We start from the raw sequence: 11,501 nt of genomic DNA, 5'->3' as shown, positions 1-11,501 counted from the left end.
CATGGCGGCCATTGATCTGGAGCGCGGGCTGGCACATGGCGGGCGAGGTTGGGGCAAAGAGAGGCGCGACGTGGTGGACAACTTTGACTCTGAGATGCAAGAGTGGGAAGACCAGCTGCAGGACATTCAGAGGAAAATAGAAGAGGTGACAACTCCGCCTGCATTTACACTTTGGTTACTCTTCTTTGGATCTGACGTGTACTGACTCACCAAACTACACTCATGAACACGTAATGATTTGTGAGAGACATGCTCCAGGACTGGCAAAAAAAAAAAAAGCCTTATTTTATAAAGATATGTCCAAAATAGTTAATTAAAAAATTAAAATTAAATTAATTAAACAATTAATTAGAAAAATACATTTTGATGATCACATAATTTTTAAAAATCAAAACCATGCAGAAAGTAGAGATAAATTCAAATTTTAACTCCGGTAACACGGTAGGTGACCATCTATTGTCTCCACAGTGTGTTCATTCGTGTCGTATGCGCTGCTACTGTGTTGGCAACTAGTGTTGCAGTCATGATATCGACAATTGGTCACAGGATAATTAAACTACGTGCTGACAGATGTGCTAAACACTGCCAGACTCAGGCGCGCATGCTTTGAAAGCCGATACCCACGGAAGCGCGCCGGTTGCCGTGCAGAATATCATGTGGGAATTACGACAAACGGAGTGGCAATAGCAGAAGAATTAAAAAGGGAAGTAATCCAATGTTCCTTTTGCACCTTTCAGCTGTACAATGAAATCCAGGCACGTAGGGGAGGGAACAGCGTCACCCCGGACAACCACCATAACATCAACGACGGCCCCGGGAACCACGGCGACGGCATTTTTACACCCGCCCATCAAAGCAACCGTCACCGCAGCGACGGGCGCAGCTACCCTGCAGGCCACCAGAACGGCGTTTCAGAGATCGGTGACTTACTGCAGGACTACCTGGGTCACGGGAAGCACGCGAATCGAAAGAACAATGGCGCTCGCCACGTGGTGAGTACAAAAAAAATACAAAAACGGTCGTTTGAAAAAAATACTCAAATTAGAAGCGTTAAAAAGAGGCGAAACATGACGTTGACAAAAGGGAATGCGGTCACCGCTCCCAAAGTAGCGCACTTATTTAAGGCTTTGACTGACAGATGCAGGTATACTATTTACAAAGGCATGCTTGCGTCTCTTTCAGCACTTCAGCGACACTATTCGAGTGAGTCAGGATTTCCCCGTGTACCAAGACGAGAGCGGAAGAAGAGCAGCAAGTCAAAGGTAAAGGAGATTTTTGGGTCACCTGCCGTTTACCTCGGGGGCATACGTTCCAAATGTACATTTTTATTCCCGTTTTTCTGATTTCCTCTGTGGTCTTTATGACAGAGCGGGACATGAGCAATTTTTGGGAAGTTTCGAGGAGCTGGAAAATCGAAAGAACCGATCGGCTCATGCGAAGGGTTGCCCCGAGAAGGAAAACACAGTTGCTAAGCCCCCGCTGAGACAGAAGGAAGCCTCATCACCACGCTCCACCGCCCAGCTCGTCACAGCGGAGTCGCCGACGGCAGACAGAAAGTCCTACGGGCCCGGCGTGCTGGGTGACAGGAAGTGCGGCAGCCCCTCCATCCTCAGGAAGTTTGGAGCCATGCTCCAGGAGAATGAAGGCAAGACGCTCACCGACGCGGGCGTGGTCACGTCGGAGGTCAAGTGCCTCAGTCCCGGGTGCCAGCGCAAGACTGCTGCGGCCGGACCTGGTAAGACCCCCCTCCAAAAATGCACTTCCGAAGTGGAACGCGGGGGATCAGAATCCTCCAGACATCAGCACAAAGATCTGCGAGGAGGATCTCAGACCACGGCGCAGGTTCTCGGGAGCCCAAGGACCAGGTCCAGGTCCAACAGTGCGGCCGACAGGGACAAATTGAGGAAACCCGCGTCTCAGCATTGGGAACCCAACGTGGACGGCAGGATCCAGGGGGTCAGGCCTGGGGGTCAGCCGGAGTTGACTCTTTGCGGGAGAGATGAAGGACTCATCGAGTTGCTGGACATGCTGGAGATCCAACACGAGTACACTTCCAGAACTGGATACACGACCTACAAAACCACTCCGCAGCAGGTGTGTCTTAAGCCCCCTGTCACGCTGGCTTACATAAGAAATTCATTTTCCAAATTATGAAAAATCATTCATTGGAAAGTTGGCCAAATTGCAGGTCAACTCCAGTTTTTTTTTTCATTTTGCTTCACATGAAAGCCGATCCATCTTTTTTTTTTCCCCTCTCTGTCCAGGTAAACGCATCTCAGTGGCCCCCCGAACCCAAGACGACTTTCTCCCGTCCCGCCCGGCCGGCCAACCAACGTCCACCTTCCAGATGGGCGAGCAGAACAGAGAGCGTAGTAATCGTTGCCCCGTCGGGCCCCAATTACCGGCCCCCGAGCCCTCTCGTCCGCCCCCCTACCCCCAAGACCAGAACCCCGAGCCCGGCCCTCAAGCACCGCCCGGCCGTTTGCTACCCGCGCCCCGCCGAGACAGTCATCATGTGATGGCGTTACTTTTTCAGAGACTTTCCATCCATGCCACATTCTGTGTAAATATTCGGGACGACGCGATGATGGCTGTGAAGCTCATCGAAACTACGGAAAGCCGTTTGGGAATTAATTCAATAGTCTCCATACCTAGCTTATGGTCTATGTACGAGTACATGCGCCTTAAACTCGAAATGAAATACAACAAATAACTGCGTGAGTGGGTTTTCCATAGTTGAGTGACATCCAACATTCTCCATCGTTTGTCAACATGTTAGCGTTTTGCTTAGCTGCCGATCCCCTTTTTTGAATCAACTTTCCTGAGCTTTTCTTTGTTTTGTTTGTTTTTTATGGCATTTCTTTAATTTCTATTTATGTACTTGCCGATATTGTATGCAGCCCAAAGTTCAAGGGCGGCAATGTGCTGTGAACATAACAAGAGTGACTTCCAATTTTATGTTGTCAAAGTATACATATATCGTATTTAATGTCCGAACTACCCATGTGATGAATGACTATGGTATGCCTTCATGTAATTTTTTTTTTCCTTGTTAATAAACACAATCGTGATTTAACAACAGTGTTTTTTTTTTTATTGCACCATGACGTGAATCTGATAAACACGAATTTTAGGGACTTACCGAAAAAGACAAAATTCGGTCAATAATTGAGTAGCGAGTGTCAACAAAAAGTTGCCATGTTATGAGGATAAAGTCGAAAAGCTACAAGAAATAAGTTCTTCAAATGTTTCGTAATTTACAGATGTAAATATTCCATTTTAATACACGCGGGGCAGCTTGTAAAATTGACTATCATCTTACAATGCCAATTATTTTGATTTTTATGATTCAATAACATTGGTGGTTAGCCAAGACAAATAGTTTTATGTTTAGTTTGACAGGAATTTTTTTTTTTTTAAAGATGGCGACGAAATGCAAGCAAAAACAATTCCATTCCGGTGATGAGTATGTAGCCATTAGCGCATTCACATTAGCACACACTTCACAACCCCCCCCGCCCCCCCTATTCAACCTGTGTGGCAACTCGGGACAAAAATAGCGAGCGTGACGTGTGTTTTGGTGCCAGAAATCTTAGCCCGCTTGTTTCAAAGGCCAGTATAAATAAAGAGTGTGGCGGGGTTTGAGGGGGACTTTGCTTCCTCATTGGTTGCTTACTTCTGGTTAAAGAAATACAACATGCATATAGTGAAATAAATGTAAAGGCGAAGGAGGTTATTTGCAAGTTGAATTGTGTCCTGCAACTTTTTTTTTTTACACTCCTCAACTGTCATCTTCTAAATTACCGCTTCGCCCAAGAGTCCATCTAACTTACAGGCTCGCACCTCCTAATGCAGCATGAGGGGGTATTTTAACGAGGGGTCCCATTGGCCCTCATCTCCCCTCATTTGACCATCTGTCCATTCTTGGAAAGCTGACAGCATGTAGTTTATTGGCCGGTGTCACGCCAACATCTGGATTATGCTTTGCCTAACAGACGGAACAAGTGGAAGAAGACGTGAACGCGAGAGATTTTTCTTTAGACGAACTGAAGTGGGGGGTTTTCTCTAGCTGCTGCCTGTGCCTCCTTCCTTTCGGTGAAGCGTCCAAGTAGCAAAATGGCAGCAAGCAACATTTATAGTATGCCTTTATCTCGTCACTTTCGAGCGACAAGTTATTAAAAACTTTCAAAACTGAATAGTTTGTTGGGGGGGGGGGGATAAGTTACTTCAAGGGTTACGTCAACTACACATCCCTGGGACCCTTGAAAGATGCTATTGTTAAATATAAACTGGGAAAAAAATGTTGGTGGTTTAAACCTGCCCCATTTGTTTTTAGAGGCGATTGCTTGTTTATTAATTTGCTTTGTTTTGCAAGCGAGTGTCAGAATCGGTTTCTTTAGATTTTTTAAAAATCGTTTTTAGCTTGACATTTCACAATGCAGTGTCTATTTTCTTCATTAAAAAAAAAAAAAACTAAACTATGGGGGGAAAAAAAGCTCTCCAAAGCCCAAACTATTCAAGTTACAAAAATGTTGACAGGCTTGTGCGCGCACATAGTATACATCACCGGTTGGGGTGCGCATCCCTCGAATAAAAGCTGATTCGATACATGGGGTGCGAGATGATTCAAATATGGCACAATTTAAAGTGTAACTATTGCATTTGGTTCCATGACTTTCATTACATCTCATATGTTCTACTGAAGTAGAATATTAGAGAGTGGCATTTCCCTGACAAAAAAAAAAAACATTACAAATATATTTGCTGTTTTTTGGCACCAATTATTGGCAGTTCCATTCATTTCAATGAGGCACGATGATTTCTGATCAGAGATCCTGACTTATGAGCGTGGTCAGGGAACAAATTAAACGTGTATCTGAAGGGTGCTACCGTACTGTAGTTATTTTGGTGGTGAAGGACTTTGCTTACCAAAAAGGCATGGAAAAACACGCACTTGCATCGATACTGGCGTGCGGCCTCATAAACTATGCTAACCACATCCAAGTTTATATAGCTGTGAGCACTCAAAGTGAAAGATTGAGTGCCAGGCTGGTGCCAGGCAGACTCCGCAGCCTCTATTCGAGTAAGTATCATATCTTCAGCGGCAATGTGATAATGGCCACAACATCTGTCGAGTGTGAGGTCTGGACGGCTGACATAACGTCTCCTTGCCGATTTGAGCCCCCCCATGTCAATCTCACGCTCTCGCTCTGCTTGTGTTCGTTGCCACTGCGACACACCTTGAAATAGACGCGGGTGTGTGAACAGGGGAAGTTCATTTGTTTGATATCCAGCACTCTTTGTCCTCACCCATAAGACAACTTTGCCATACCGGTGGGCCGCTAAATGTTACAACTGAAACTTTCGTCCACTTTCATTGACAAAGTTGGAAATCTGCTAGCTACCATCTCAAGGCCAGTCCGTCTCGCTACACCTGTCCAAAATGTCTCCATCGAAGCCGAGCGCAGCTCAAATCGCCGCCGATGAGTACGAGCAGAGCTCCCCGCCCCCCATCAAGGAAAGCCAGGAGGTCCGCGAAGGGGTCGTGAGACTGCCTGGCTTCTCCGTTAAAATAGAAAACACTTCCCCTCTTTGAAAGACGACCCGCATCGGCTTGTCTTTCAAAACAACAGCGTCCCGAGGGGACGGCGGGGGTTGAGCTCGTCGGATTAGAGCGTGTTGCTCGGCAGAGGGGGTGGGGGGGCAGGCTACTTTTCATGTGACGAATGACCAATTTGAATTTGGATTGCGGGGAGCGGGTGTGACGACGTGTGGCTACTCAAACATTTAGCTCGGGGGAATTGGACACACCGGAGAATTGTGACAAGGCCTCACAGCAGTCGGGGCCTGATTGTCAAAAGAGGCACGAGATCACGAGAGCGTTCGCAGACTAAAGCGGGCATGTCAAGTGGATAGTTAACTCATTTAGTACCAGCCAATTCTAGAGTCTGAAAAGACGTTTAAATGCGTCTTTGGGAGTGAATGAGTTAATGATTAGTCCGTGACCCCGCGTGCATTTCTTTTATAGTCAAAATATACAGAGCTGAAATTTAGACCCAGAATCTGTGCTGTAAGCAAGTCAGTGGGAATTATTGGGAGTAGTTTTACATAATGGTTTTGCTGTGCGCTGCTTTGGGCAAGGATGACATCACCACTCACAGTTCAGGACTCTGCTTTTCAGAAAAGTTAACAACGACAGATCCCTACAACCACGAGACCAGCTTCCGACCAAAAACAAGACAGCTGCTTCATGGTTTGTTTTCAAGCAAGGTCAACCAGAAAGACCAAAAAGTCTTCTTCCTTCAGGTGTTTACGTACTGAATCATTTCGGGGCCGCAGGCTCGGGTTCAAGTAGTGAGAGCTGCGCCAGGGACAGTGTCACCTTAAATACGGTCTCAAATTCACTTTTGGAAGTCGACGTTGGAGGAATGCTGGCAATGCGGTCACATGAACTAGCTTGAGCCTCACTGACGGAATGACCAACAAGAAGCCCTTTCACATGGCTGGCTACAAGGGCAAAATAGAACTGCTGATTTGCCGGCTATGCAGATTGCATAAAATAAGTGGACGCTCATGTTCCACAGAAACCCTTTTCCCCCCACTGATTCCATCTCAGCAGTGTTAAAGTGCACTATAGCGTAGGTACTGCAATATACCTTTGAGTGAAATGATGCCCACATGCAAAAATTGGGGCTCTTATGCAACATTGCTTCTATCGGGTCCAAATGACATAAGTGGCTAATTATATTAGCGTTACGCACACTGAAGACGAGTAAGAATTATGTATCAGAAGAAGCAAACATGAGGCGGCAGAACCCGGCGGGGGTCGAACCCAGATGATACCAGCACCGCGTTGCTCTAAATCCAGGGGCTGTAAATACTCCGTTTGACAGGTTGATGGGACGCAATCAAAACATGACGCCACCGAAGACACCCGGTTAGCGTCGCTTAGCGTAGCGCACCACCCCCCGCTGCCCTCCAAATAAATCAGCGCTCCGCGCCAAGGAACAGATACACTATGTACCGCTGCAGCTAAACCAATAAGGGCTCTCATTAGTACATTGATATCAAGAATAAATAATATTGTGGTGAGTGTGGGTTTTTACGTCAGATTATTTTATATCCAAATTGTAAGACACTAAAATAAGTCGCTGTTTAGTGCTACTAGACTCCGTTATTTTTCTTGATCAACGATGTATATTTTATGAATCTGAAGTTATTGAGTTAAACACAGTTTCAGGTCAAACTATTGATATGCTCAATTTTAAGAATTGACACCCCTCTGAAAGCACTACCTTTGTCAAAATGAAGCTCCTCATGTCTTTCCGACATAGTTCCTTTGCACCAACAAGCCACAAAATGATGGCAAAACACTAATTCTGGCTCAATGAAGCTCCTCAACTCACTTCTGCAGAGTTTCTAGCTTCCTAAGACTTGCTGCTGGGTTTCTTTGTTTACTGAAGGCATACCGAGCCACGCTCCATCGTGTCCGAGCCTACAGACCGCATGTGACCCAGAATACGCGTTGGCGTCATCATGTTCCCAAAATCTGTTTGCGCCACGTCCAGAATATCACCTTCAAGATTTGGGATGTCATCATAGCGGTGATGCATCGGCATTATTCATGGTTTAGCGGGCGCCTTAGCGAGGCATGTCACTCGATAGGCGCTGATGCCATGGTGCTGGATGATAGTCACCACAGCCACAGTGAGGTCATTCCTGGCTCCTGCAGGCGTGACACAGGCACCGCCCCCCCCCACCCCCAACCGAGCAGACACCCTTGACATACATTTAACGTAGACGCCCGTTTTGAAACACTGCAGCGATGACAGATGGAAAGCAGTTGAAGCATGATGGCTGCCGATAAGGGTGCCTAATGGAGCCTGATTAAAGTCATAACTAATCCCGCACAATAAAGCTAAATACAGGACACACGGGCCTCAAGGTGGTGAAAGATGCGAACGACTATTTGCGGGACGTCGGGATTCGCAATACCGTGGATTTTCTGTAGAGAGGAAGCCTGAAACCACAAGAAGCCCGCATCTTGTAAGATCTTTTGAAAATACTTTTGTTTTTCCAAGTCACTTTAAATTTGTGCTGCGACTGAAGCATCTACAGGTGCATTTCAATAAATGGGAATATAGCGCAGAGCCTAGTTTATTTCAATAGTTGAACTCAAATTTAAGACACAAATGTTTTGAATCAGTGTCTTGATTTCGAAACCAATGTGCAATGTTGCCAATACATTGCAACAAAGACTATTTAAAAACATTTGGAGCTCGTTTCACATTTTCATACAAACAGCTATGATCCCAAACACAATTTATAGAACAATTTCGAACGCAGATTATTTCTCTCCATTTTTCCACTTCCACGCGCTTTAAAAAACACACACACACACACAAAACACCAAACCTTATATATTGCACTGCACACACAGCACTTAGAGCACAGAGGTGGGTGTGATAGCAGGTGTAAAATGTCCCCTGCCTGTCTGTAGCCCGATCATATATTCCTGTACTGTAAATACACCACATAGATCACATAGCGTATAGTTCAGACTTGGAGCACTCAGCTACTTCGCTTGTTACAGGTCACTGTTATTTTGACTGGGTTAGCCCATCAAGCCTGTCTCTCCTTAAACACCCTGACAAAGTGTCGCTCCTAATTCTCCTCCCGATACGTTGCTCGCGCATGAACGTGTCTGTTTTTCGACAGCCTATATGGTCCTGGGCCACATAGTAAGGAAACTAAATTACTGAGGTCCTGGAGATGAAAAAACACCCCCTACAGTCTCTATGATAGTTTGTCTGCAGGTAGGCTTGATCTCAAGAATAGTTAAAGTCAGAGATAAAGTAAAGGAAAATCAGAGTTCTATATTCAATGTTCAAATCACTTTCTACACTTTAATGCAGTAATATGCAAATGTATACCCCATCTAATTTTATTATAATTATTTTGTCCAATGAAGTTAAATTCATTGGGAAATCATTTACTACTTTTTATTTAATGCTATTTCAAGTTAATCACACACAAAAACTAAATATAAATACCACTAAATACATGTTTGAATCTTTCATTGTTAGTTTAGTTCATGTATTTTGAGATTTTTGTGTGTCAACTTGAAATTGGACATTTTCCTCAAGATTTAAACCAATAAACTAAAAATAGCGCAATAATAATAAAAATAAATCGCCTGACTTCAACCCTCATAACCAAACGCATAATTTGTTCAACAGCACCACCTTGTGGAGACATACATTTAATGCACATGCTTAAATCTGTAAGTACGAGTGGCGTGGACACACAAACGAAATGAAATGTTAACAAGCAGGACAGCACTGCAGTTTATCAAACGGCCTTTCAAACTGATCTGACACTGAGGAAACAGTTGCAGGCGTACAGTAAGGCTAGTGGTCAGTACGGCTGCTTCACAGTTCTACGGTTCTGTGTTCGAATCTCAACTCTGTGATTTCTGCTCGCCTTGCGTTTACGTGGGTTTTCCACAAGCACGATGACTTCCCTTCGGAATTGAAAAACATACATGCTCGTTTTGAAACCCATGTTTCATCGGACCTCGCCCGGATTACTGAAATGCACTTTTTGGGGGGGAAGTCACTTACATTGCAACGGAGGCCGCTTTCAGATTGGTGATGATGATGTAGTGTTGGCGCGGAGTCTCGACAGACACTCCAGCTCTCCACTGTCAACACAAGGCACAATTTAAGGACATACAGGAGCAGACGATGCTCTACACTTTCATTGAGCCAACAGATTGAGTGAATATAATTCTAAGAATCACAGTATTATCAGAAAAAAATTGTAATACAAGAGAATATTGTTTCTATTTATTTATATTACAAAAATGAAGGCCAGTTGCACATGTACACAATTAGTCAATATGAGACATGCTATTCCTCAAAAGGTTGGAGTATTAGGAGAGAGTTGACATTTACAAGATAAATAATAGGGAAAACTATATTTTTCAATGTTGGTGCTGTAAATTTCGAATTTCTCCATTGTGAGACAAAGGTTTTCTTATCATATGACAATATACAATACTGCACTACATTAGGAAAATAAAGAAGAAGAAAAACAGTACTTTATGATTTGACAGTACGGCTAAAAAGGCGACTTTCAAACACCCCCAGAAATGAAAAATACTCTTATAAATTCCAGCTGGACATCAAACACATCACCAGAAAATATTACGTATTCGAACAAAATACACAACAGAAAACAGATGAGTTGAGCCATTGAAGAATATTCAGTGGATTTATTATTAAGAATATACACAAAGTTAAAGCAAAAGGGAAGGAACAGATCATTTGAATTGAGAAAATCAAAGTGAAGCACCATTAGATAAACAGACGGAAAAAAATAAAGGACTTCCCGGTAGGCGAAATGATGATCATAAAAACATGGTCTTCATCCTCTGGCATTTTTCAGCACCCTCTGAAGAAACAAAGTGAATGTGAATTAACATCCATGCTGGGGTGCAAGATTTATTTATTTGTATTAAAAAATAAAGACATAGGATGATTTGTTAGGGCGGTACAAGGAACATGCAGTACATGTATGTACAACAGTGTAGTGTGCACAGCATCTAATTCATCAAAGGTCCCAATCATCATCACATTGCATTTCAATTTGTGCGCATATTTATTGGATGGCCTTCTTGCTTGTACTATACACTTATTTCCTGGTCATTTCTTTGTCAGGTTATCAAAGCGTTCACTGACAACAGTAAACATTCATTTTCCTTTTTGTACATTTCCGAGTCTGCACTTCTTAACTAAACGACTAAAATCAGTACTTTTAACAGCCTTGTTGCACACATATCTATACTTTTGCTTAGATAAAGAGAGTATTTCTACCGTTTGCGGAATTACCTTGGCGACTGCTTTGACGTGGTGGGCCCGAATCGTTGCGGATCTCTCCTCAAACGCTTTGGCTTTTGCTTCTTGGGCCAAATTGTTGAGGAAAAGCACAGCGAGGAGCTCCATCTGAGAACACGGTTACTTTAGCAAGCTAGCCATTAGCCCACTGAAGCGGTCACAAACGGCGGCTTACCATTGCTTCCGACGCCGGCCTCACGTTAATGTTAGTCTTCATTTTGGATTTGACTCTTTGCTTGAGTCTCGGCAGTTTGCCCGGCATGACGGAAAATGTTCGAGGGGTTGAAAACGCGAACATGAAAAGACGAGTTTACGTTTTCAAATAGCCCGCTTGCTTGACTTCACTGGTGAGCATTTTTCTTCTTCTCCGGTTACTTAGAGTGCCTGTTTTCTCTTTACTGCCGTTAAAGTCAAACACAATGTATCATATTTGTTGACGTACAGTATGCTGAACAAATGAAACGTGAAATAAATGCAATTTGGTTTTGTTTTACATACACGTTTTTAAAAACAAGCGAGATGTTTATTTTTTAAATTCAATCCAACGGTTATGCTTACTTTTCATAGTGTGGACGGCGTGGTCCGTTCCACTACTTTCCATTC

The 11,501-nt window shown here is 43.9% G+C and overlaps 2 protein-coding genes across 2 annotated transcripts; one reads left to right on the top strand and one right to left on the bottom strand.

The window, feature by feature from the left end:
- Window positions 1-3,081, top strand: LOC147187814 (uncharacterized). The gene is made up of 5 exons (XM_086100684.1): window positions 1-145; window positions 738-992; window positions 1,183-1,262; window positions 1,368-2,094; window positions 2,265-3,081. Exons 1-5 carry the CDS (start codon window positions 2-4, stop codon window positions 2,517-2,519), a joined length of 1,461 nt encoding a protein of 486 aa, XP_085956810.1. The 5' UTR covers window position 1; the 3' UTR covers window positions 2,520-3,081.
- Window positions 3,082-9,834: 6,753 nt separating this feature from the next.
- On the bottom strand, window positions 9,835-11,416 carry LOC147187813 (centromere protein W-like). The gene is made up of 3 exons (XM_086100656.1): window positions 11,074-11,416; window positions 10,893-11,006; window positions 9,835-10,455 (listed from the first exon to the last, which is right to left on the bottom strand). The coding sequence occupies exons 1-3, from the start codon at window positions 11,194-11,196 to the stop codon at window positions 10,429-10,431; spliced, it is 264 nt and encodes an 87-aa protein (XP_085956782.1). The 5' UTR covers window positions 11,197-11,416; the 3' UTR covers window positions 9,835-10,428.
- Between the last annotated feature and the right edge of the window lie 85 nt (window positions 11,417-11,501).

This window comes from Hippocampus guttulatus, chromosome 20, assembly GCF_054856545.1.
Source record: "Hippocampus guttulatus isolate MCC_2025c chromosome 20, RoL_Hgut_1.0, whole genome shotgun sequence".
Lineage (NCBI taxonomy): Eukaryota > Metazoa > Chordata > Actinopteri > Syngnathiformes > Syngnathidae > Hippocampus > Hippocampus guttulatus.
This window is presented reverse-complemented; position numbering and strand designations above follow the sequence as displayed.